The 25,583-nt window shown below is 35.8% G+C and overlaps 1 protein-coding gene across 17 annotated transcripts in view; it reads right to left on the bottom strand.

Annotated features, from left to right (window-relative positions):
* The window catches only part of RYR3 (ryanodine receptor 3), a 201,968-nt gene extending 181,141 nt beyond the window's left edge, over nt 1–20,827 (bottom strand). For 9 of the 17 annotated variants that reach the window (XM_048306945.1, XM_048306949.1, XM_048306947.1 and 6 more), the window contains exon 1: nt 20,692–20,827. In XM_048306945.1, the coding sequence (XP_048162902.1) occupies nt 20,692–20,742 (51 nt within the window). In that variant the 5' untranslated portion in view covers nt 20,743–20,827. The remainder of the gene's footprint in view (nt 1–20,691) is intronic. The other 8 variants (XM_048306946.1, XM_048306951.1, XM_048306955.1 and 5 more) reach the window with 1 other exon arrangement.
* Nucleotides 20,828–25,583: the final 4,756 nt, after the last annotated feature.

The following is a 25,583-nucleotide window of genomic DNA, read 5'->3' as shown; positions in this document are numbered from 1 at the left end:
AACGTTTTTTTTCTGCAGAAAATAAGCGTTATCATAAAATTGTTGCCAAAGTTTTGCAGCTTTTACTGACTGAATTAGAAAAGCTGTGTTTTATATACAGAAAACTTCAAAAAGGCTTACATAACCTTTATAGACAATAAATGCTCCTGTAAAGTTCTATGAAGTGTGGACATGGATTTATATGTAAAATCAATATAAATAAAGTGCAGCTGTGAATATTGGAAAGACATGCACTAAGCTTGTAATGCAAGCCTGATATAACTCCTTAACAGAGACCCCCTAACAGAGACTCCCTAACTTTCCAACTCTGTATCACGGTATTTGGGACGACAGACTTTTTGTCGCATGACTGTTTTGTCACTGGTTTAAAATCAAATGTAAAAAAGTCTCTGATGGTTCTAGTGCATGCTAGAAGAGTTCTGAGAAAAAGTTTTCTGGATATAATAGTTTGAGAATTGTTTAATGACTCCAAGCAAAACTAATTTTATATTAAAGGCATAACACTCTTCATTGACAAAAGACAAAATATTTAAGTAACTACAGAATCATCCACTATAGCTAGCACTAAAATCTCATGGTGATTATATGTCATTTATAGAAATAACTGACTCAAATTTCTAAAATAGCACTTACTTTTAAATGTATTGCATTAACTGGAAATCATTTAAGACATAATGAAAAGCTGGCATCCAAGTTCCTAAGCCTGAAGGTACTTAAAATACTTCACTATATTTTTAGTGTATCATTCTTCAGGGAGACTACACCATTAGTAAAAGTACAATCTACAATTCCATTATTCTACATGTGTGAACATTATATGATTTTTAAGATAAACATTCACAGATAAATTTTTCACACAGGCTTATTCTAAACCTCACATCTGGAAAAAACTTATATTCCACAAACTTTAACACATTCAGAGCAACCAGTCATTCGTGACTTCAGCAGCCTTCATGGGATAGCCTTCTTGTTAATCTTTCTTCATTTAAAAATAAAAGTACAAAACACTTTGTCCCAAGATAGATTTCACTCTGCACTGGATAACATACACTGAGAACTTAAAATAAAGGCCATCTACTGAAATAAGTGCTTCCCCTTAGAGTTTTTATTAAACATTTCAACCTCAGCACCAGAGAACTGAACTGGCTGTTCTGAATATGATGAAACAACTTGGCAATGATAGAGGTCTGTACTGCTTTGCATTTGAAGAGATTCCTTCCTCTCTTGTTCCTACAACCACCTGTTTCTCTTTGTCTCCCTTGCAGAGATTTCACAATACATCTTACTTAGATTTCTTTTATTTGCCTAAGAGCACAAATTCAGTGGCTTGATTGGCACTTTTCTGCTTTTTGTATCAAATGTACATAATTTTATGTGTCTCTGCAGATAAAGAGCTAATCTCATATTTTAATGCCAGTGCTTTTGCCTGAGTAAGCATATTATTTTAGTCAATGTTTTTTATTACTATATCTCTTTTCTATATTGAAATTGGTCAAGCATGCTAATGTTCTCTTTTCTGCTTCCTATCTTCCATGTAATATATTTCAGACTTCAGTCTTCTCTTGGCTTTCACAGACAATTTTGAAAAAGACACAGTCAAATAAATAAATAAATGGATAATAAATATTCAAGACAGTGAATTTAATAAACAAGATGATTATGATATTTGCATTATATTAAATTTTATCATATAAAGTTTGATTAATGTCACAAGAGCTATTTACCAGCCAGATGTGAAAGACTGAATTTTAGAATAAAGACCACCTGTAGTCTGGGATTCAAGCACACCAAACATAATCAAATGTTGTTCTGAGGTTATAACTACTTGATAGCATCACAAAGAAAAACAAAACCCAAACACCATCACCACTGCCAACAAAAAAAAACCAGCTAACAAAATACATATGGATAAGTGAACGGAATTTTCTGTTCTAAATTAGGAAGTTGGTGAATTGGAGAGAGGAAGTGATATGACTTGCAAATCTATTGTGGATTATGTGTTATCTGAGATAGGAGAAGGATCATCCAGTTCTACTCCTTTCTATAGAAATAGACATGTATCTAAATTGAATATAAATTTTGTGCTTCAATCATTAAAGAAAAAAAAAAAAGACCAAAACTCTCTTATTTAGGCAGAATCTCTAAAATATCTTAAAGATGTTTGGGGGTTTTTTAAAGGGAATTCCAAAATTAATATTCAGAACATTTCATATTCTACTTTTCTTCCCTCCTCTTCCTTGAGGTTCTAATAATCTCAACTTTAAATAAAATTCTTTATTTAACATAAACACCAAACATAAAAAATACTGCAATAAATCACATGTTCAATTATCATTAATTCTAGTATGTCAATGTAAGAGATACCAAATTTGGGGGATACAAAGAACAAGTCAGTTTGTTAGTACCACAAAAAAGGGAGGTAATAAAACAGCTGGTCCCAATTTTCTCCCTGTATGCCTGAAAATATTTACAAAAGATATTTTGTCCCACTGAAGAGTAGCAGTTATCTGTTGTCACACACGTTAAGACATGAACTTCTCACAGTGTTATAAGCCTGGATAAAGACTAATCACAGTGGCAGAGAAGCAATTTCTGATTATGTTCATTTTTTAACCAATGAGATCTGCTTAGTGAAATCTTTTACTAAAAATATAAAAGAAATTAAAAAATCAAATTCAAATATGTATATCTTCATTTTAGAAAGGAAAGCCTACTTTTAGTATTTAGCACAAAGATATTTTAGTTAATTTAACAAAGTATAACTCTGAAGTGCAAGATCCTGAACTAAATAGAAGTATGGCTTGATTCTGTGAAATTAACCTGCACTTTTTTGGCCAGTGATGGCAACAGAGAGTATAATATACATAGTATTTACATTTTAAGTGTTAAATATATATATCCCTGATCCTGGGACTGCACCACAACTTCCCTCAAATGTGCTGTTCCTGAAAAACAGGAGTGGAGACTCTATTCTGCCCACCAGTCCATGCAGCTGGTCTGGTCAGACTTGTAATTGACTTCACTAGCAAATGGTTGGTGCCACAGTTCTAGGGGGCATTGAATCTTATGTTTTCCTATCTTAGAGTTTTAACTAGGAGGGAGATTCATACTCTCTGAGTATTTTCTAAGCAACATGAGGCAAAGGCAACCAATAATTCAGAGAAATAGTTTTCTGTGTAAATAGTAAGACCCAGGTAAACAGAAGTGGGACATATTTTAAGGATGCAGTATCGAGAGTACTACACGTAGTACCATTAAAGACTGGTGATGCAAGCAAAAAACAAAAAAATTTCAGCTATAATAAAATGTGTGCAGTTTTCAAGCTGTGCCCATTTTTATAGCTACGTCTTTGACTAAGAAGAAAAAACTAATTCTGAATAACAAGTACAACAAAAAAATATACCATCTATTGTGACTCTTATAGAATAGTAGCATATGGTTCATTTCAACACAGAGGGATGTTAAGGTCTCAGGCAAGTCGCCAGGATTTCAGTGTGGCTTCATTATAATGACTAAGTAATAATACAGTGAAAGTCAAATGGAAGTGTAACCAGAAGGACTAATATGACATTAATTTAATGTCCTCTTAGACTGCCAACACTTGATTTCTGCTTAAGAGAGAACAGATATATAGAAAGAAAAGCAATAAAATCTACATTCAGCATGCACCAGACATTAGACTTCATCATGAGATGTGTTTCCCTGGTTATACACAGACAGCTGACTGCAAATAACTGATATCCACAAAAATATATATCATTGGGTTTTGGATCAAATTATTTCAAAAGCAGTCAAATCAGTGGTCTAGCTTCTGATATGTCACTGTGGTTTAAAATGAACAGTATTGCTCTGAAGAAAGCGGTAAATATTTACAAATTTCCCCCTCCTTGTACACTCCACAAATTACCATGCAAATCTGAATAAGTCAGTTATCTTAAAACTGTTCTGGAAACTTCCTCCTAAATCTTCAAACGTACAGAGGTTACTTTATAACTCTTTTACTAGGGTGGAGTGCAGAATTCCTGGCAAAACCGTTGTACATTTCTTATTAGAAAACCCGTATTCCCGAGTGTGTTTTATTCTTTCTGAATGTGAGACTTTTACTTCAAAACGATTCATAAGAGTTTGTCACCTTTTCCCTTCAAGATTTATCTTATGCTAATAAAGAGAACGGGCACTCCTATGTAACTTACAGAGCATCTCTGTCACAGCACTGTTTCTTTTCTAAAGGTCACAGTTTTTTCATCATCAATTCATGCAAGAATATTTCCATACTCATAATACTTTGTTTCCCACGTCCTGAACTTCAAATGTGGCAATGGTACTGTACCTGCAAATTGTGAGACTACAGTCTGACTCATCATCTTAGTCTTACTTTGTCCTAACCTTGTATTACTCTTGTTCGTGAAGAAAACATGAACAATTACTCTGAAGTGACGTCATCCTACACCAGAGGATCAGTTGCATCCACACTTAACAAAGCCTTGTTTGGGGAAGTTAGGAAGGAAAAGAAGACCGTCAAAAGGAGACTGGAGTAGATTTAATCATTAGATAAGAAGATTTCTCTACAGTGACAAGATTCCTAAAGAGTTAAACTGGATATGGTTACCATGGAGCTAAGACTCCCACAGAAAAAAATTACAGCATTTTGAAACATTTGTTGGAAGCACACAGGCAGACAAATAAATGACACTGCACCACTTTCAGGCTTTATTAGGTCACTTAAATTCTACCTGCAAATGTAAGCTCAAGGGAGGGATTTTTATAGGCTTTTACTGAATATTTCAGCCACAGCCTTTCTAATATAGAAATGTTTGACTGAGAACTGCAGATAAGTTTCTTGGACAATGGGAGACTTCACCATATTAATGCACTTCCTTATTATCAACAATGGTTCCAAATGAATTGAGGGGCTTGGTTTAACTGTGAATGTAAAAAAACCCCAACAGCAACCAAACAATAAAAAATACAAAAGAATGCTGACTTCAATCTTTCCCCTTCTTTATAGGAACTGCATTTCTACTCTTGAACTTGAAAATCTAAAAGGGATCCCATGCCTGAGAGTATTACTGCTATAAAAATTACCTCTCAGTAGCTAGGCATGACACTGACTTTTGTGAATATGCTAGTATTTTTTCTCAAACCTAATTAATGCATACTCCAAGAAAAGAGGATTTTCCAGCTCTAAAGCCATGGTAATGAAGACATAGTCAAGTTTTTAACGGAATTTTTAAAATAAACTATTCTATTATCTGTTGAAGAATAACAGTTAGCTCTAGTTCTACTCTAGTGCACACTGATTGCATGTTCTAGCTTGGATACAAGTTTTCACCATGGGTTTCTTGAGCACAAGTCAATTCACATTAGGGCTATCACACTTTATTCTTCATAAACTCAATGATCAGGAATGCCATTCCTGCTACTCAAGGATAGTTCTCTCAGTGAAGAGAAATCCAGTTATGACTGTAAGCCTGATTTAGAGAATTTTGGCTTATAGACAACTACAGTGCTATTCCTAAATTTTTCCTTCTGACTCAGCACTAAGGACTCTTTCTCTGGCTGATTATGTCTCAGAGGGCGCACTTCTGATAAAGTCCTGTGCCTCATACAATATTAAGCTGGGTGAGTAAATACTATTAGAACAGCTAAGTCAGTCAATGGTAACACATAATCTGTTAACAAACTGCTTGGGAAAGAGTGGCTGGAAAGCTGCCTGTGGAAAAGAACCTGGGGGAGTTGGGCAGCAGCTGTCTGAACATGATCTGACAGTGTGCGCAGACAGCCAAGACAGTCAATGGCATCCTGACTTGTATCAGAAATAGTGTGGCCAGCAGGATCATCCCCCTGTACTTGGCACTGGTGAGGCTGCACCTTGAATACTGTGCTCAGTTTTGAGCCTCTCACTACAAGAAAGATACTGAAGTGCTGGAGCATGTCCAGAGAAGGGCAAAAAGGTGGTGAAAGGACTACAGGTGTGGCTGAGGGAGCTGGGGTTGTTTAGCCTGTAGAAAAGGAGGTTCAGGGGAGACCTTATTACCCTCTGCAGCTCCTTGAAAGGAGGTTGGGGGGGGAATCAGTCTCTTCTCCCAAGCAGCAAGCAATAGGGCAAGAGGAAGTGGCCTCAAATGCACCAATACAGGTTTAGATTGTATATTAGGAAGAATTTCTTCACTGAAAGGTTTGTCAAGCATTGAGATACACTGCCCGTGGAAGTGGTTGTGACACCATCCCTGGATGTATTTAAAAGATTCATAGATGGAACATGGTTTAGTGATGAACACATCTGTTCTAGCTTAACATCTAGACTCAATCTTAAGGGTCTTTTCCAACCTTGATGATTCTATATTCTTTCCTATGGTGCTATAAGGAGAAAGCATATTTCTGGAACTACTTCTTTCTGAATTAAAATTAAATTTCCCTCAAAACTAAAATGCAATACTGAAAAAAAATGCTCTTAAGGGCATCAAAAGCAGTATTACAGTCCTCTTTAACTGATGCCAATGTAAATAAGAGCTAGTGACTACCCAAGCACCTGACATTTCATCAGTTTCTCTTAGTGCAGAGAGATTGCACTGACAGAAGACCATACTCAGCATGAACCTAGGAAATATACTGCCCTGTACTGACCAGAATCTTGCCAGAAAATACCTTGGCAGGTCAGGGACTGTTTCCAATAAGCCAGTTCCAGCTAATATCCTGGAGAATTGGTTTAGCTGCATGCATGTAGGCTATATACTTCCACTTAGTCTCAAGGCTAGAGAATTGACTCTGGCTATTTGATTTACTAATATAATCACAGAACTTGCAGCCTTCAGAAGAGGTTTAGATACATAGCTTGTCTTTTTTTTTAGGTTGCTGTCTACGTTGAATTTATATTCTTTAATATATGTCAATATGGCCTTGCTATGCAGGTGAGCAAGTCCTGGCCAAAAAAGAGGAATTTACTATGTCAGTGTCCAAGAAGTGGTTGTCACCAATGTTTAAAGGAGAGTGAGAGTGAGACAGCAAGAGTAGAAACAAGAGAAAACAAAATTGTAAGGAAACCAAACATTCAGTCATATCATATGACAGTAAGCTAAACAAACTCTGTCTACTTATTCCAGAAAAGACAAACTGGAGAGGGAGTAGAATTCTTCTTTATAAATATATTGATAAATTACAGTTTGGACACGTGAAAAATATCTGTAAATATATAAAAATATTTAAGCTGAAAAACTGAAGGAAAATTACTAGATCAGTGAATTGGTACCTTGATAAAAGCAGCTGGAGAAAAGCTATAATTAGCTCTAAAATTGAACTTCAGTTCAAAATGGATTCCATGACTCAAAAAGTTCTTCCCAGTCCTCTGTTCTTGTGATGCATAAAAAAATGTCTCCACATTAACTGAAAGCAAATGCAAGACTTATCTGAGAAAAGATAGTTCAGATGGATGCTATGTAGTAAAAATAAGGCGAACAAAAAGACTGGAAAGTCTCAGTCACTTAACAAATCTGAAGAAGAACATATGAAGATGGCCTTTGAGGAGTAATGACAGAGGAATTTCGGTGTTATCAGCAAAGTATCTTTATCTGTTTGTTGTATTCCTTCTATATTTAAGAAAATGCAGCCTTGCTTATTACTGAATGTAGATTCTCCTTTGAAGCTGAAGAAGAAAAATACCTATTTGCAATTTTCCATTAAGACCAAGCAAATTCCTGGTAAGTCCCACAATTCTGACACGTCATACATATCAAAATTAATGAAAAGCCTGCCATTTCTTATAATTCCTTAATTTTTTTTTATGACCTCAAACAACAAGAGACAGAAGGGCAGTTGTTCTCACTCTGTTTTTTATACCCTCAGGCAGAGCTAAAGGGGAAATGGATATGAACTGGTGTGTCAGTCTCTCCTTGAGAATATTCACTACTAATGAGTACTCACAGTGACTGAATATAAAGGTTCTCTTTCTCCCTAGTGAACTCTATCCACATACTTCCTTTTTTTTATTTTGTGATAAAAAACAAAAAAAAATCTATCTCTGTGGGATAATTTTATCTTAGTCTTTTCCTTCCTATCCCATTAAATAATTATATCTTTTACAACTCATCTTTCTGTTGTCCACAAAAATCAAATTCATTTCCCAATACACAGCAAGCCAATAATGACACACTTGAGAGAGACATTGATTATTTATTTCAGAGCTGTGCAAGCCTGGGTGTCTGGTGGTATTCCACAAATCAAGCACAGCAACCATCAAAAATTTTTACTATTTGTACATATTAGCAAACTAAGGAATTAGTTTGCTGCAAGTTGCATAGTTCTCTTATTAATTAGTATTCTATCTTCTATTGGTTAATGATTCTCTCATTTCCCATGCTGATTGCTCCACATGCTCAAGCTTTCTCTTCTTTTGAGTTGGTGGGTTTCTTGTTCCAGTGGTCACAGTCTCCCCCTGCCAGAATTACCTTTTAGGCAGTTGGAGCTGATTTCAGCACAGTTGCTGAGTTGTGTTTATTGGTTTCTTCCTTATCTTGGGAGCTCTGCCAGACGGTCTATAAATTCTGCATTCTTTGTGTCGACTTTCAGTGGGCATCCTACTTCCCAAGCCTTGTTAACCTCCCACTAGGTCTGAGATTGCTGAAGCATGTCCAGCTCTATACCTTAACAAGGCAATTCTACCAACAAGTAATTTGTGTTTCTAACTCATGGGCATCACTTAGAACTTGGTTGTTAGCTGCTCTCTGTTTCATGGATTAAATCTCCCTTCTTGTTGATTAGGCTTGAAAGTATACAAAGATCAAACATCAGAGAACATCCTTTCTTAAGGGAATATTCTACATTTTGCAATGCTTCCTTTAGTTGCCATCCCTTCAATCAAGCCAATTCCATTTCTGTTAAGTTTGTGGTACCAATCACAAATGCCCATCTACAAAACATTCAAGTTAGGGTTGGGTTTTGATTTTGGTTGGGCAATCATCAATCATCTCCCAGAGGGTAATTCCCTGCAGAGGTAACCCACTAGGATTTTCTGATTTGTTTGGGTTTTTATTTGTTTGTTTATTCTTGTGGTTTCACCTGTTTAATTTAACTTTTATTTAATCCTTCATTTTGTAGAGTAACATTTCAAATGTGTTATGACTCCTATTCATACTGACCATACTTTCCTTGTGTACTCATCTGCAGCCTGTCCATCCACACATTAAGGCAAGCTCTTTTTGTCAGAGAATGCCCTGTTTTCTCGTGTTTGTACACAAGTAGATTCTAGCCTTTTTCTAGGTGCAACAGAATCAAAATCAAAACAAGTCAAATATTAAAAAAAAAACCAAAACAAAAAGTTTCTTGCCCAGATAGTCTATATATTTGTGTTAACTCACAGGTACTATTTTGCTTACTTAGATTAACACCACAGTTTGAATTACAGCTGCAAACATTAAGAGACTCCTTCAGAGCACATTAATTACGCTAAAATATGGGTTTTAATCATGGATCACTTGAGGTGGTTTAAGATAAGTCTTTCAAATTTGGCCATCATTAGATCACTGGACTGAAACTACTACTTCTCATTGCAACATAAGGAGTGATTGTTCTACTTCTATAATGCTGAGTCAAGTCATAATATAAAAGGCATAGAAATTAAATGTCTAATTGTTTTTTTTAAATTGAACCACAGATGCAGTAAATCTCCCTTTGTGCATCTACAGGCTCTCACATTTAGAACATTTACCTCCCAATTATGATTTAGCAACAGTACGCTCTCACCACATATGGCTACCAATGACTGACGTATAGCTATAACATTTTATCAAGTTCTACATATGGACATTACACTTACTTGTAAATAGCTGAAGACAAGACCTGTGGCCAATGATTCAAGCACAACTAATAGTCACAAGAGCTATGCAAACTATGTATGTACTAGACAGAAAGTAACCAGACTGAATATGCATATAGAATATTGTAACAGGAGAAGAAGTACTTGGGAAGAAGCAGGTGCTGCCATTGCTTCAGACCTCTATTTTAGGACACAAGCACATTGCCCAACATTGTCTGCATCATTTGTGCATTTCTGCAAATACTGTAACTCTTCACCTTGCACATCCCCCACCCCCAAATGCTTACAAATCAATATGCAATTATCCTATAATCAAACCAACAACCTTAAAAATCCCAGACAATGGTCATGTGTACCAAGAATCCTGACTACATAAATCTCTGCTTGAACAAAAGGAGGTATAAGTTATTTTTGAGATGCCACCTCAATCCAGGAAGACTACACCTCCCTGGTGACATGGTCAGATGGGAGCTAACTCAGCACTGCTAAAAGCTCACTATTTTTTGTAATGCTTATACGATATTACAGAATCACAGAATCAACTAGGTTGAAAGAGACCTTTGAGATCATTGAGCCCAACTATGACCAAACACCACCTTGTCAACTAGATCCCGGTAACAAGTGCCACATCCAGTCTTTCCTTAAACACCTCCAGGGGTGGTGACTCTACCACATCCCTGGGCAGCCCATTCCAATGCCTCATCACCCCTTCTGTGAAGAACTTCTTCCTAATGTCCTATTCCTGGTTTCCAGAAAATAGTAACTGTGCCTTTGCCTCTGTCCTCTGCAGCTGCACTTAAGAGGAATAGCTCTGTGACTTCTATTGTAACAACTGCAAGCATCATTTTGCTGGCTTAAGAAATGATAGAAAGAGAAACCAGAGTACACAGAAGCTGGTATCTGTTTCTGGTGTTCCAGTATACCTACATTACACAGCTAGCTGATAGGGTGTTTACCTACAGCAGTAGTGCTGGAGATTTAAGGGATGCACAGAAGTAAAGAGACTGGATATTGTTAACTGATGTTGCCTGGAAGTAGCCTAAGGTCAGGATAATCTTCCATCAACTCCCATGTTATCATTGGCTCTCTGTCTAGTTTGTTTTAGAAAAACAAAAAAAGAGACACAGATGTAAAAGTAGTAAATTAATCAGGATATAGTTAAATTGCATGAACACATTATAGAACCTTGTAATAATGTGATTAATTTTCTAAATAGCACTAGAAATATTCTGCAGATGCCATGGATTATCTTTAACAGAATATCACCTCTTTCATCTTTTTTTTTCCCTTGCAGATTTCTCCTCCCCCTCCATTTTTTGCATTGTGGTGAACACATTTCACCCTTTAGAATGTTGTGATTTATGATTCTAAATGGTCTTCATATTGGCAAGGGCAAGAAAGTTCATATTACTGCTCTAATTGGCAAGTTAAGCTTTATAAACAGGCCCTTATTTCGTCAGTGATGTTATTTAAGCCTAAGGTCAACCTTGAGAGAAGCTGGCTTAGGAAGATCCCTGGTAGAACAAAGTGGGTCTTTCTAACAAAAACAAACTTCTGTCATGAAATTCAATTTACATGCTGTGAATGAATCTAGAGTCTTCCACATACCACCAAGCTTCCTGAATTTCAAATAAATCACAGAAATGTCATACTGCCTTGTTCAGCTTCTCTCAAAGTTGGTGTTTTCCAATAGCAAGGCACTAGTGGATACAACATTACAGCTTATTGCTTGTGACAAGCAAATCTCATCTATGACAAGAAATAGCAACTATACTCTGGTTTGCAGTAAAAGGTCATTAACAACAGCTTCTGTAACTTATCTGCAGTTTGGCTAGCTAGGCCATTCACAATGAGTCATCAAATTGCAGCTTTTCAAATCAAAAAATGAACAAAGACCTTAGTAAGAAAATCATTTTCCCTTCTGATAAAGTTCTTTTCCTTAATAAAGAATTTTTTTAACATTATCAGTATATATTCATATCAATATATTTTATATGCAGGTGATATCCTTCTTTTTTTCTTCTTTGAGGAAATTTGTTACTGTCTAAAAACTTAGGAAATGGTAACAAAGTAATTAAAATAAACAAAGATTTCCAAGAGATCTGCAAAACTTTACTAGGAAAGCAAGGAAGGAGCAACTCACAACTCTTAAAGAAAAGCTTTAGTGTCTGCAAATTAGAATGTTAATGTTTTCCTACGGATTTAAAAAAACTCACTCTATTAACTCTAATATAACAAAGTAGCTCATAAAATAAAAGAAAAATGCAAAAAATTTAAGCGAAGGTTTGGCACACAATCAGTATTAACTTTCCACAGACAAATCAGAAAATCAGATCTTATTAATCCCTATTAGCATTTAGTCCTGTAATGGTCAATATGAATGCAGCAAAAAATCTTTTGTCCCATGAATGTTCTTCACAAAGAGGTTACCTTGTAACTACAAATGCAATCATGATCTATATGATCAGACTGAGATATTCCAAATTCTAAACTCTACCTTTCCCAGCTTTGGCCACAAGGAAACTATAAGGTCTATTGATTTTGGTCTCTTGAAAAGCGCAACAGAAATGGATATGCACTTGAGAAGACAGTTATGATGTTAAATTGGAGTTTAATACTGACAGCTGGGGAGGTAATTTTTTTTTTTTTTAGTCAAAATGTTAACCAATTGTATTGACATTTCCATACATTCTTTAACAGCTTCTGAATTATACAAACTGATGACATTAAGTATCTTTAATATGTATCAGGTGTATAGGTCTTCTGAGAATTTTCCATATACAGAAAAGATGAGGCAGTGATGACAATGAACATCAGAGTCTTGGGAAATGGGAGTCATTTGGCCTTGAGCATTCTAGTGAATCACCTGTGGCTTTAGTACTAGTATATATTCTAAGCTTGATGATCCTTGTACTCCTATTTGTACATGGTACTGCTGATGTAGTTTGAAAGCATGTTAAACTTCCAGTGCTGTAAATTAATTCTGCATCCTCTTTTAAAAAGGTGCTTCAATTTGCAAGTTGAAATTCTATTTTTTGTACAAGTAATTTTATAAGATTTTATTTAAGTTGCAGTTCTTCTGTATTAGTTATTGAAGAGATTTCAGATTGTTGCAATTTTGTCAAGGGAAGTTGGTTTTCTAGTATAAGGTATTAGCGAACATGATTGAGTGCTGAAGTAGCTGAAATATTCAGGATTGACAGAGATGTTTGCTGTGGACTAAAAACAGCTCAGGCGTGTGCTGACTACTCAGCTCACTGAGGAACTAGCACTTGCTTATTTGGATAAAAGCCCAGTAGAAGGAACAAACCTGATTTTACTACTGAATCTTTCACTTTATGTTGCTGATGTCTCTGCTGTTACTTCTGCTGACAGTAGCTGACACTCATCCCCATGGATGCAATGTGCCAGAAGAGGGAACTGGAAAAGGGTGGTTACAGACTGGTCATCAGCTCCTATTTACAGCTGAACCACGTCTGTGGAGACTGAGAGTCGACTGACAGCAGGTGTGCAATGACTGGCAATCAGCAGCTCTGTGTGCATCATACCGAGACACTACCAAAAGCAGATCGGGGGGGTGGGGAATGAAATCAACTTCCCTGTAGGCTGTTATAATTCCAATGCATATCCCAATTTTGAACTACTTTAGGTGCACCCTGAGGTGTCACATATTTGCCAATTCCACTTCAGAAGATTACTGCATTGTGTATGAAGCCAAGAAACACACAACTTTTAGCTAGTGTCCTGTTATTGAATTCCATATCTTCAAAATAACTGCATGCCAATTTTATTTTTCATCTCCTCCATGCGTGCAAATCTGTTTTAATTTTTGGAATGTGTAGCTAATGCACCTGGCAGCATTTGGCTATGTGGTCACAGCACTGCCATGGGAACTGAGAAGAGGCAATATTCACTGCTGGATTTCGATACCCAGTTAGTATGGCATGGGACTAGAGATCAGAAAACCGACTTGCTGCATTCTATAAAAATGCATAACATCACTAAAAAATTCACTCTTTATTACTGAAGATATTAATTCCCATTTAGACATCGAAAAGCAGAGCATGAGCAGAAGACAAATCCCTACAACAACCACCAGTGTGGCTAGGAGGAAATAGGGAAATATATGTTTGGCTATTAATTTAGGATTATTGCATGGTCACAAGTCCTATCAAAAGGCTTTACACTCACTAAAATTCTAAGGCAAGATTGAAGAGTTTTTCTTGACTGTAACAAATTTGATGTTATTTCAGCAGAACTGCATCAACACCAAATACCCCCAGAAATGTAACCGGAAAAAAGGAAAAAAAGAAAAAGGAAAAGAAACTAACAAGGAGTTAGTTAGCTCTATCCTTAAAACTAAATCTATCATGACTATGTTCAATCTCCCAAGTATTTTCTAACAATACACTGGATTTGTAATATTGTAGTATATGCACTGATTTATTTTTGAAATGGCATTTTAAAAATTTTTTCTGTAGAATGAAACAGTAGAAAACCACGATGCTGAGTTCATGTAGTATAATGTTGTTTTGATTTTTACTGATGTACACTGGTCCAATATGAAGCAGCTTGTTAAAGTACAACTCATTACATATAATTACATATATCACATAGATCTGATAGGATATGATGATATGATATTATATGATATTATATGATACGATACGATATATACATACATATATCATATATACATGTACTATGATGAACTTTACTGTTCATCTGAACTTTACTGATCTACATCCTTGTGGAGAAAAACAGTCTAGTCTATAGATCCATGCTAAACAAAACATAAGAAATGTCTCAAGGAAACCAACCAAACCATGTACCATTTCAAGAGCAATGTCAGGACCTTTTGGAAGCGTGCTCCTACCTCAACTACCTTCAATTTGATAGAAAGAAGTCAGCCTTCACCTTTGATTAATCATGACGCAAGTCTTCATTGTTCACTGTTTTATCTGTAAAAGCTCTACTTGCCTTTTCATCTTTCTGCTCTCCTTTACCTGATGTAGTCTTCTAATACACCATCACACAGAAAATGCATTTTCCCCAGAGTATTTATTAGAGTTGGGTTTTTTATAAACTTCAAACCACTTTCATTAAATTAAACATACCAAATTACTGAAGTGTTTCCCTTTCCATCTAAACATGGTGCAAAGAACTATTTCATGCCAGGAGCCTAAAACACACATTTAAATTTATTTCACTCCAAAAGAGAAATTATTACAAATTAACTGAAAGGATGATATAGATATCAAGCAACTATTCCAACATGTTTGGGGGTTAAAAAAAAGACACACACTACAGTCTGAAGCCATGAATGTTGTCTTTATACTACGGTAGAGCATTTGCTTTAAATTCTGCCTTGAAAAGAGATTGCAACTAATTGCACAAGATTTACTATTAATTTAATGAAAAATAAACACAGCACTGGAAACTTTGTCATATTCTAAATCTGTCCTATAATATGATCCTACTTTCAGCAGGAAAATAGTCCTAAGCAAAGAATGAGCATGAACAGTTTTGCCTATAGTGACAAACTGGGCAAAAATATTCATAAAGCTGAGAACACATGCAGGTAGTAAAAGAAGGAGTTAAATGAGTGAAAATAAATGGAGCAACATTATTTACAAAGAAAAACACTACAAATTCTTAGAAACATAACTCAGGATAAATTTACAACATTAAGTAAGATTTCCATAGTAGAAAATGAAGGAAAATAAGACAAGAAGAGTGGTTGCAAGTAGTTGTACTGGCGACAGCCTGAAGTTTAAGAAGCAAAACCAAATCTATTTAAAAGACCCTTTTTAGAGGGAGAGAAAGAAACATGATGTCGTTTTTGTTTTTTTTGTTGCACAATTTTTGCTGTACAACTTAAAAGACTTAGAAGTATGGACTGCTATACAACTGTACAACTGTAGCAATAGGATCAGAAGGGGGAGATTTAAAGCACAGAGATAAATAGATTAACAGATACAGAAATATTTAACTCAGAAATACCTGAACTCCTAATACACACCAACTCGCGGAAGCAATTCAAGTTTTATATAACATTATTCTTTATTTTTACGCTTTTTTTTGAAAGGACTTGACTGACTAAAGAACTGCTGTATCATGAATTGCAGTACATTTCAGTGACAATAGACAAAATGTTCTAATTAATTTGAAAACAATGCAATGGAATACACACAGCTGTTCAAAAAGCACACAGAATCTGTGCCAGCTCCCTTAAAAAAGGCTTTCACTTATTTGATCTTAAGGCATTCTTAAGGAATTCCACTGACGTGATCTTAAGGCATTTCTTATCCTTTCTATACTTTTCTACAAATTAATGCACAACTCACTGAGATCAATTTCTACATTTACTCAGTTTTTAATTAACCACTGCTAAAGACTTCTCCCTAGAAATATCTTCCATTACTGTCTCGTATTTGGACATTTGTCCAATATGTTTGTTTACAAGTATTGGTCTGGTGAGTATTTTATAGGATATATCTGTACTGTACTGAATCAAGAGACAGAGATCTGTGATACAGAATACCAGCATGCAGTTAGCAGCATAACTATCATATATAAAGTTGGACTATTAAGGAAAAATTATTTTTATATCTCCACTTCATATGCTCTTTGTTATGTCACTAGAAACACAGGATAACCAGGAACAGAGATTCGATAAAACAACATGTATTAGAAGCATCTAAAGGAGAACTGGTTTTATGCCACATTAATCCCTGATAAACTGAAATGATTAATACAACTCTTAAAATAGTTTTTAAAAAGCACTTTTTATATTTATATTTGGCAACAGTGTAATTAATTGGGGAAAAAAAAAAAATCTAATTCACGCTATACCTGACAGTTCATACTGTAAAACTGAGATTACTTCCCATCTCATTTTTAACATCTGAACAGTAGAAGACCTCATTTTCAAGAAATATAGACAAGAATGCGTATCCACAAATAAATATGTGTATGAGCCACTCAATTATCTTGATTTTGAGCAGCAACTCAATACAAAAATAAACCCAAAAATATCTGTAAACTCATTGTGTAAATTTACATACATGTACTAGATCTTGAAAAAAAAAAAAAGCAAATACTCTCTTCTGGGTCTTTGTAACAGTATTTTGCTATTTAAGTATAACAGGGAGAACTACACCCAATCTATGGAAGAAAACAGTTTCCCAGTCCTATGTGGAAATTTTTAGATAATGATTGGAGAGGTTTATCAGAACAAAAGTTAAGGAAGACTCAGTAGGTAAGGCCTTTGTCACTCACAGAAATGAAGGACTTGCAACTATCTGGAGAAAGAACCACACATACACAGACATATGTACATGTACACAAAGGCACATATACACTTATGCCCAGACACACCAGCACAAACACTATTTAGATGTACAGAATACAAGGCAGAACTTTCTTGACTAATGAACAACCTCAAAAATAAAAAAAAGGTATTTCTATTAAAATAAGGGGAAACTCTTTCATTAATATTATTACTTTCAGGAAAAATAGCGAAGCAATAGACCTATTAACTAATGTTACCGCCATTACCTGGGCTCTAATATGGCAAACAACTTTGATATGCTTCATTACATTTGAACTGCTTTGGGCAGGTGTGGGACTTCCCCCCCCCCCATCCTCAACCACGTTCTCAGTTTCTGTTAGCAAGTGACTATTTAAATATTTCTAATGGAAGAAGGCAAAAGCTCTCTGCTCCAAGACCGAGACCACCTCGTATTTGACTAATTCAGCAGCAGTGGGAACTTGTGAATAATTTCCAGAGAGGAGAGGACTTCATCAATTTATCATAGCAGTAAATTCCCAGTAGCTAGGAAAGGCTCAAATGAGAATGCTTTACACTCACTCATTAAGGGCCAGAGGGTTCTTTCTATATCCCACAGTATGTTATCTCAAAACAGGACAGGTTAGCGTATGTATTCTCACCTAATGCTGTATAATGTCAGCTACATTGATTTCTCGCATATTCATACTTTAGGAAGGGGTAACAAATAACCAATAGGGGAAAACCATCTAAACAAACAGGAAACTAAGACACAGCAGTATTGAATGTTACACATATGCAACAAGTGCTTTGCTTCTCCCTTCCATACCTAACACGCTGAATATCCAGAGCCAAATCCAGAAGGAAGCCACCAACTAGAAAAACAGATAAACAATTCCAAGCATTGTTACAAGAAAGAAAACACCAAAGACTTCATAACAAAGACTAACAACAGGGTAGCAGTGTAAGAAAAAAAAAAAAGTGTGTTTATATATTTATTTTTGTTCATACTGAACTTACAAGTCAGGGAAAAATTCAGAACAGAAATTACGCTGTATAAATAACACCTTCCTTGAAATGCTGTCATTGCATGTAAAGGCTTCACACAAGCATTAGGACATACTTGAAATGAGTACTGAAGACATAATACTACAAGAACAATGATAGTGTTGTTATCCTCTCTGGAATCTTTCTTTAGGTCTTTGTCATTCCCATTGCTGCCAAACTAATCAAATATAAGGAATGTTTTGGAAGAAGGTGATAGTAAAAAGTTTTCCATCAAATCTTGTAATTGTGCCCATAAGTTGCTGCTCCAGAGAAACAAATACAGATTTCATCATCATGCATTAAGAAGCTTCTTGACCTGTTATGTCAGGAGAGAACCTAGAAGTGAGGCACAAAACTGAACAATGACTTAGATCTATAAGACAAAAAAATCATAACCAACAAAATATCGAAGACAGACAGACATTTGTCTTTAAGGTAGCAAACAATAATTTAAGCAGACTTCTAAGAATTTATTCTCTTGCTCTTTCAAAAAATACTGTATGATATCTTTGAATCAAAAGACACCTGATCTTATTTTATACCTAACCAAGAGTTATCCCCAAGACCCTAAAATATCCCAGACAACTTCTCTCTAAAGACTCAAAAATAAAAGTACGGATATCAACATTTTCAAAGGAAGATTCAGCTGCACAAGCCTTGGAAATATTAAGTAACAATCCAAATTCCCAGAAAATATTTTGGTTTGGAGAAGATCCTAATTGATTAACAATTTCACTGTAAGAGTTGTTAAGGACTACTGTACTTTATGTTTGTAAGCATAAACAGTGTTTAGGCAGCAATAAAAGCTGTAAGAAATCAGTGCTGAAGGTGTGTCTTACTGTAGCGCTCAGTATCTAATAAATATTTCCTTTCTCAGTATATTAAGAAACCACAATTCATCCCTTCCCCACGAAGGTGAAGGAAGTTTTATGATGGAGAGGAGACAGCAGTAACAGATATGATTGTTTAGAGCAGAAGTAGCTAGAACTTCCAAGACACAAATCCCGTCCATTCTTTCCCCTGTAAAAGATTTCCTAGCACTACATGGAAGGAACGCTTCTGCATAGCCTCCCTTTTGCTATTTCCATTTTTGGCCCACACCTCTATTGAGCACTTCATTGTAATCATTGGAAAGAAGTGCAATAGAGGTACTCTAGCACGAGAATGTATCACAGCAGCAGAAATTGCCATCTCATGTAGCACACACAGGCTACCTATGAAAGGGCAAAGCTTCTTACTCCATCACTGGGGGTGACTGTTCAGTCAAGGCAACATCCTAAAAAGTGAAAGGATGAAGGATACTCATTGAAAGCTCCAGTCTTGGATTAAAGCACCTTTCCCTAAAGGCCGGGTAATCTGCTAAATTATGTACCTCTAAAAAGTGTAGTGGAGGGAAGGAATGTTGGAAAAGATTTTTCCTTGTCATTATCCATCCCCCCCTCCATTAAATTCTCTGAGGCTTAAAAGTACTAATGACACTTCATCACACCTGAACAATTTACAGCAGCAGCCATCACCTTACTCCAACCTTTATTTCCCATCAATAAATTACCCCAGCCTCTCACAAATCAATCTTGTAATTTCTTACTTTGGGAACTTAGCATGTTTTATTTTAGTGACTTTTCCTTTTAAAGTTGAATCAATTCTAGAGGAGTATGTTTATGGAACATTATTTGTGATAAATGCAAAGTAAAGACAGCACGGAAAGAGGAGGGAATACACACATTTAATAGCAGTTTTTCCATGCTAGTTACACAACAACACACTCTTAGTCATGCAGGGTAAAAATAAGGAGACACAAGATGAGACATGAAAAGGATGTTATCCTCTTCCCAAAAATTAATGCATGTACACTACTTGCTTAAAAGTCCAAATTAGTTGTCATACTAGATTTGTGTAAACCTTTAGGAAAGAATGGTGTGAAGGCTTTTTATAGAAAATTACACCAAGTGGAGGATATTTCACTAATTAACACCCCTTCCCAAAGAAATGCTTATCTCCTTTAAAGATAAGCTTCTTTTAAGTAGAGAAAAGACCCCAAACGTTTGCAGAGCCCTGACTTCAACATCTGTTGGTATTTCCCACACACAAGTGTGCTTCTGTGTGCATGTTTATCAGAAGAGGTCATCAGGGGCTTGCTTGGTTTATTCATCATTTTAAGGCACTCCTATTTGCAAAGCTTCTGTTAATGTCAGTGAAATCTAACCCAGACAGAAGTTTCAGAGGTCACATATTTGGCATGCTACATTTAGAAACCCAAGTACAAAGTTGATGAGGACGCTTCAAACACAGGGGATTACAGCGGAAATAGGTCTCCTTATACAAAACTGGCTATTGAGCAGATTCAGGGAAGAACACACTGAGACTGCATGATGCTATTAAAGCTCTTATTCTTGCTTTATTTTATCCACTGACTAAATCAATTCTGCCATTTGGCAAAGCCCAGCACAGAAATAACACTTTATTTTTAATACAACAGATAAGAAATAGATGTGAGACACAAAATCATGTACTACATGACCTATAAAAAGCAGATACTTACAGTTCGTAGGAACTGTATTTCATCTTCCCCTCCTTCACCCCCTTCAGCCATGGCTCTTGAGGAGTCAGCTCTGCTGAGGCTGATCGCCTCCACCGTCAGCTCACTGCGCTCTGTACTGCTCCTCTCCTATCAGTATTAGCATATAGCTAATCCACAGCCATATAGGGAGCTCAGCTAACTCCACTGCACTGCAGACTGTCAGTCAACCCCCTCACTGCCAGAGCCAACTGCGCTGCTTTTCCAGCTCATAGCAAGCAATTCTCTCCCTTTTCTCTCTACCCTGGAGGCAAAACCCCCTACTGTTAAGGTATTGCAGGAAGCATTATATGCATCACTAGGTGTTGATTTTTTTCCCTCCAGATACTGTCTGGGCAGAACAGCAATAATGGTGAAGTGTTAATAAAAGCAGAGCCTGTGCTTCCATTTTCACAGATCAGGATAGCCAATTTTGCACTGAAATGTATCAAATTCAGCAATTCCGAACCTACTGATTATGCAGCAGAAAGATGTAAATCTGATGATCACAGGACAAGGTGATTTTGACAGCAGGTATTTTCAGCTTGCTTACAATAATTTCCATTTCTTGCTTCTCTGCATAAGCAGCTGCAAATCTGATTTCCAAGATGACTTCATGATCTGAACCAACTATGTGTAGTTATTTGTGCTATCCCTTTACATGGTATTTATACCTATATCCCAAGGACTTCAAGGGCTTTATATGTACCTTTTCAGAACTGCACCTGAATATTTATAGAAGATGGTACATATTTACTTCAGAATCCATAAAACACAGTTATGTTAAAATAAAACCTAAAATAACTTTAAATTCTAGTTCACTATTGAAGAAATTTGTAATTAATGAAAATTGCTATTTATTACTCCAATATGAGCAAACAAGCAAGGGAAAAAATAGATCAACACTAGAATAAAATTTAATTAAGTGAAGGGAGAAAAACAAAAAGGGCACAAGGAAACAGATGAAAGCACCAAGGAGACTCTAGCCAGCCAATTCACTGCATGATCGTGAATCTTGTGATAAGATTGCAACCACAGCTTACCCCTACATTCAACCCCTGAGAAGAATTACCCAAACTTTGCGCAGTCCCTATTTAACTTGATACATTCCCTCACAGACTACCACATGCATACAGTCTTTTTCTCAATAAGAACACATACTATTTACATAGGCATAATAAGGGAAGAATATCTTTCCTGGGGTCACAAGGACAAGTGTAGCACACTGAAAACTGAAACTAGATACTCTGTGCCCACAAGTTAATAATTTCTAAACAATTGTCCTCTGGACATGGAACCCAATGCACACTGCCCTTCCACCCCCCAAATTAATAATATTCTGATTTTGCACTAATTAAAATAAGCATAGTGACAAGCCAGACAATGAGATGCCCAAGATTTTCTCTCCTCGATATGCAGAACTCTTTGAAAAATGTTTTATTACACTCTCTCTTATTACTCTGAGAAAATCCTTCCAAAAAATAACGCCAATCACATTACTCAGCAACAGGCAATTTCAGGTCAAAAGCAACTCAGAAGCCTTAGCTGATATAGTCATACAGCCTCTCCTTGCCAGTCCATCCACTCCCTTTTCCCCACCTCGCAGTTTTTGTTGGTTGCTGTGAGGAAGCAAAAGAGCTGTGTGCAAGGCAAAGGCAATGTGGCAGAAAAATACTTCTCTGAAGTGCCAGAAAACTGATAATGGTTGGCATTTGAACATCCATTTTTGTGTTTGGGTGTTTTTGTGGGTGTTTATTTTAACTCCAGTCATTTTTGGACAGACGTTTTATCTCTTTCCTCATCAATAAAAAGAACATACCATAACAGATCTTCCTTATGGAATATTGTTATTCCAGAAAAAAAATAAAACCTGAGAAGTGGGGAAAATTTCCCCAAAGACAAAGCATGCCACTCAGTGATTTTACTAAAAAGAGTAGGCAGTGAGGCCTACTATCACACATGCCTATCCATACATTTATACTCTTTTCTTGTTTTGCATTCTAGTGGAAGGTTTCCTTGGCTGGAGTAGGGGAAGACAGGGGTGTTGGAACTAGATGATTTTTAAGGACCCTTTCAACCCAAACCATTCTATGATTCCATTACACTCACAATGGATTTGATACAGATACTGCATGCCAAAACTTACACATCTAAGGACAGCTCTTCTGTAGCATCTTAAATGAAACAACCTTTCAAGCATACTACTTTACTTTGAAAGATTATAAGCAAGAAATGCCTAAAAAACTGAGAAAATAAGCACAAGTGCTGTATTTCCTTCACAAATAGAAATGTCATTTAGTATATATGCTGGCCAAATTTTATTTCAGTTATGCAATAAGATTTCCAGAAAATAAGTTCTGAACATGCAAAGCTGAGGTTAATCCATCTGAATCAAATGAAAAGGGGAAAAAAATATACCTTTTCAAGTGTTTTCCTCATATATTGGAGTATTCCATTAAAATGCTTCCTATGAAATGGAGAAAATCTAGAGTAAAATAATATATCAGTTAATATAGATAGCTATAAATATCTATGTCTGCAACTCCTATTAAGGCAGATGGAGAGGTTAGTAGTTTTTCTTCCTTTAAGCAGACATCAACATGCTAGGATATTTCTTTACATTTTTTAAAAAACTGACAAAGCATATGAAAAAAAGGAATATTGGGAATACCTTGAACATTATAACAGAGATTAAATAAAATTCTGATTCATGTCAAACCAGTAGGTTTGGGCTTTTGTTTGTAAGTTCCTCTATTGTTTAATACTCAGCTTTACAAAGTATACCATGCATTGTTTTGGAAAACAATATCCTGCCATGATAAGCAAAATATTTTCATTAGACTGCCTCTTTTTAAAATTGTCAAGTGTAAAGCAAAACCATTGCATAGCACTTTAGTTCCCTAGAGATTTTTTCTGCTGTATGTTTAAGGAGAAAATTATTCACCTACTACACCATAATGAGATCCACATCTCCTAAAGACATGTTTTCTGTCTAGGACTTCCCCATTGCTCCAAGTTTGAGATTTGGCTGTAATGATCACATTTCACACACAGTGTATATATGTATATAGATCTAAGTGTAGATGTATATAGAGGTGTATACATGTATTACAGTCACTCATCTTTACTGGATATGATTGTAAAGTGCAGCATTCCACTGTGAAAGTCACACAGGTCAAATAATCTGAACTGGGACCACTCTTGTGTTTTATGATATTCTATTCATCCCAATCAATCCTCAATCTGTAATTTAGTGCTTTTGCTGCTAAACACACTCTGGACAGAGCTCATGGTATTTTAAAGCTATCACAAGAGCTTGTCTACAAATACAATTGAAGGAAAACTTCCTTTCAGTTTTCATTACAAGCATACAGCCTGGTTAGTTTTCAACATAAACTCTCCCCTCTCAATAAGCGATAAAGACTGATTGGCTCTTCACATGAGTCCTTGATTGTAGGATAGAATTTTTATAGTAGCAGTAGCCTGGCAATAAAATAATAAGATGGATATCACGAAATAGAATAAACAATCATCATGCTGTAAAAAATGAGTATCTGAACAATCTGTAAACAAATTTTGTTGTGTGTATTTTACCTTTATGAAGATTGGCTTAACACCTCCAATCAAAGATCAATCAAATACCAAGTAGAAGGTATTTACAAAACCTGCAGTGGTAATACATGCATGCTGACGTTTTAAAAAGCACAGGTAATACCAGTTACCAAAGAGTCTGTTAGATGAGGAATCAAAATTTTATTCTCCACTGAAAATTAAAGGCCTTAGTGCTAATAGTTAGGTGCTGCTTAAAAGACTGTCCTATCTCTGCATTCTTTATGTGCCTCTTAAGTACTAAGAGCATGCACAAATACAGGTTTTAAAATGCCATTAAAAGAAACAAATTGTTTTCTTTACAAAAACTTCACAAAAGTATTCAAATTCATTATGTTGGCTACCTTCAGCAGCCAGCTCCTTGATCAGTTCATGAATGTTAGGCACTTAAACAGGTGAACATTTCATTCAGTGAAGAGAAACTACTTCTGTGAATATCCAGTGAAAAAGTTCTTTGTTTGTTTCTGGGCGTATTTGTTGTCATTTTGTTTTGTTATTTGGGTTTTTCTGGGATTTTTTTGTTGTGGCTGTTTGGGTTTTCTTTTTAATTTAGTCTAGAGGAATTGCATTTAATTTTCATGTTAAAAATGTAGGATCTTGGTCAAGTTGAGGAAAACCCTCATCAGAAGATTACCACTTTGAGAATTTAGAAAGACAGTGATTTTATTTACACATATTTCCATATTTTTTTCTTCCTGTATTTTAAAAATTTGTTTTTCTGTGTTTTATGCTCATCCTATGTCACTGCTTTGTTATATTTCATAAAGTTGTATTTTGTTTTTAAAAGTTGAGGAAATCTTTGATGCCATTTCTACATGAAAGCATAAAGTGTACTAAATACATTACATTAAATAATGTTTCAGAAATCATAGCATAGTGTCAGTACTGCTTATAACGCTTTATTCAGTGGCTTTCTAAGCAAATTCAGCACTACTTAACACTAGTGAGGAAAGAACAGTACCTCAGAACAGAGGCTCAAAACCTCATTCACCAATGATCAAACCTTTATGTTAGATTGCCATCTGGTGGTAAAAGCTTAAAAACGTCTGGGACTAGGTAAGCGTAACAGTTCATATTATTTTAGCCTAAGATATTGGGAGTCTTATTTCCAATTTTACTATAGATTACGCAATACATTTGTCCACAGTGGACCAACTTCCCTTCTCAAGCAGGGCCATCCTAGAGCACATGGCACGAGATTGTGTCCAGACAGTTCTTGAATATCTTCAGTGAGGGAGACTCCACAGCCTCTCTGGGCAATCTGTCCA

The sequence above is a fragment of the Corvus hawaiiensis genome, chromosome 6 (genome assembly GCF_020740725.1).
Source record: "Corvus hawaiiensis isolate bCorHaw1 chromosome 6, bCorHaw1.pri.cur, whole genome shotgun sequence".
Lineage (NCBI taxonomy): Eukaryota > Metazoa > Chordata > Aves > Passeriformes > Corvidae > Corvus > Corvus hawaiiensis.
Note: the sequence above shows the minus strand (reverse complement) of the source record. Positions and strands in the feature narration are given on the sequence as shown.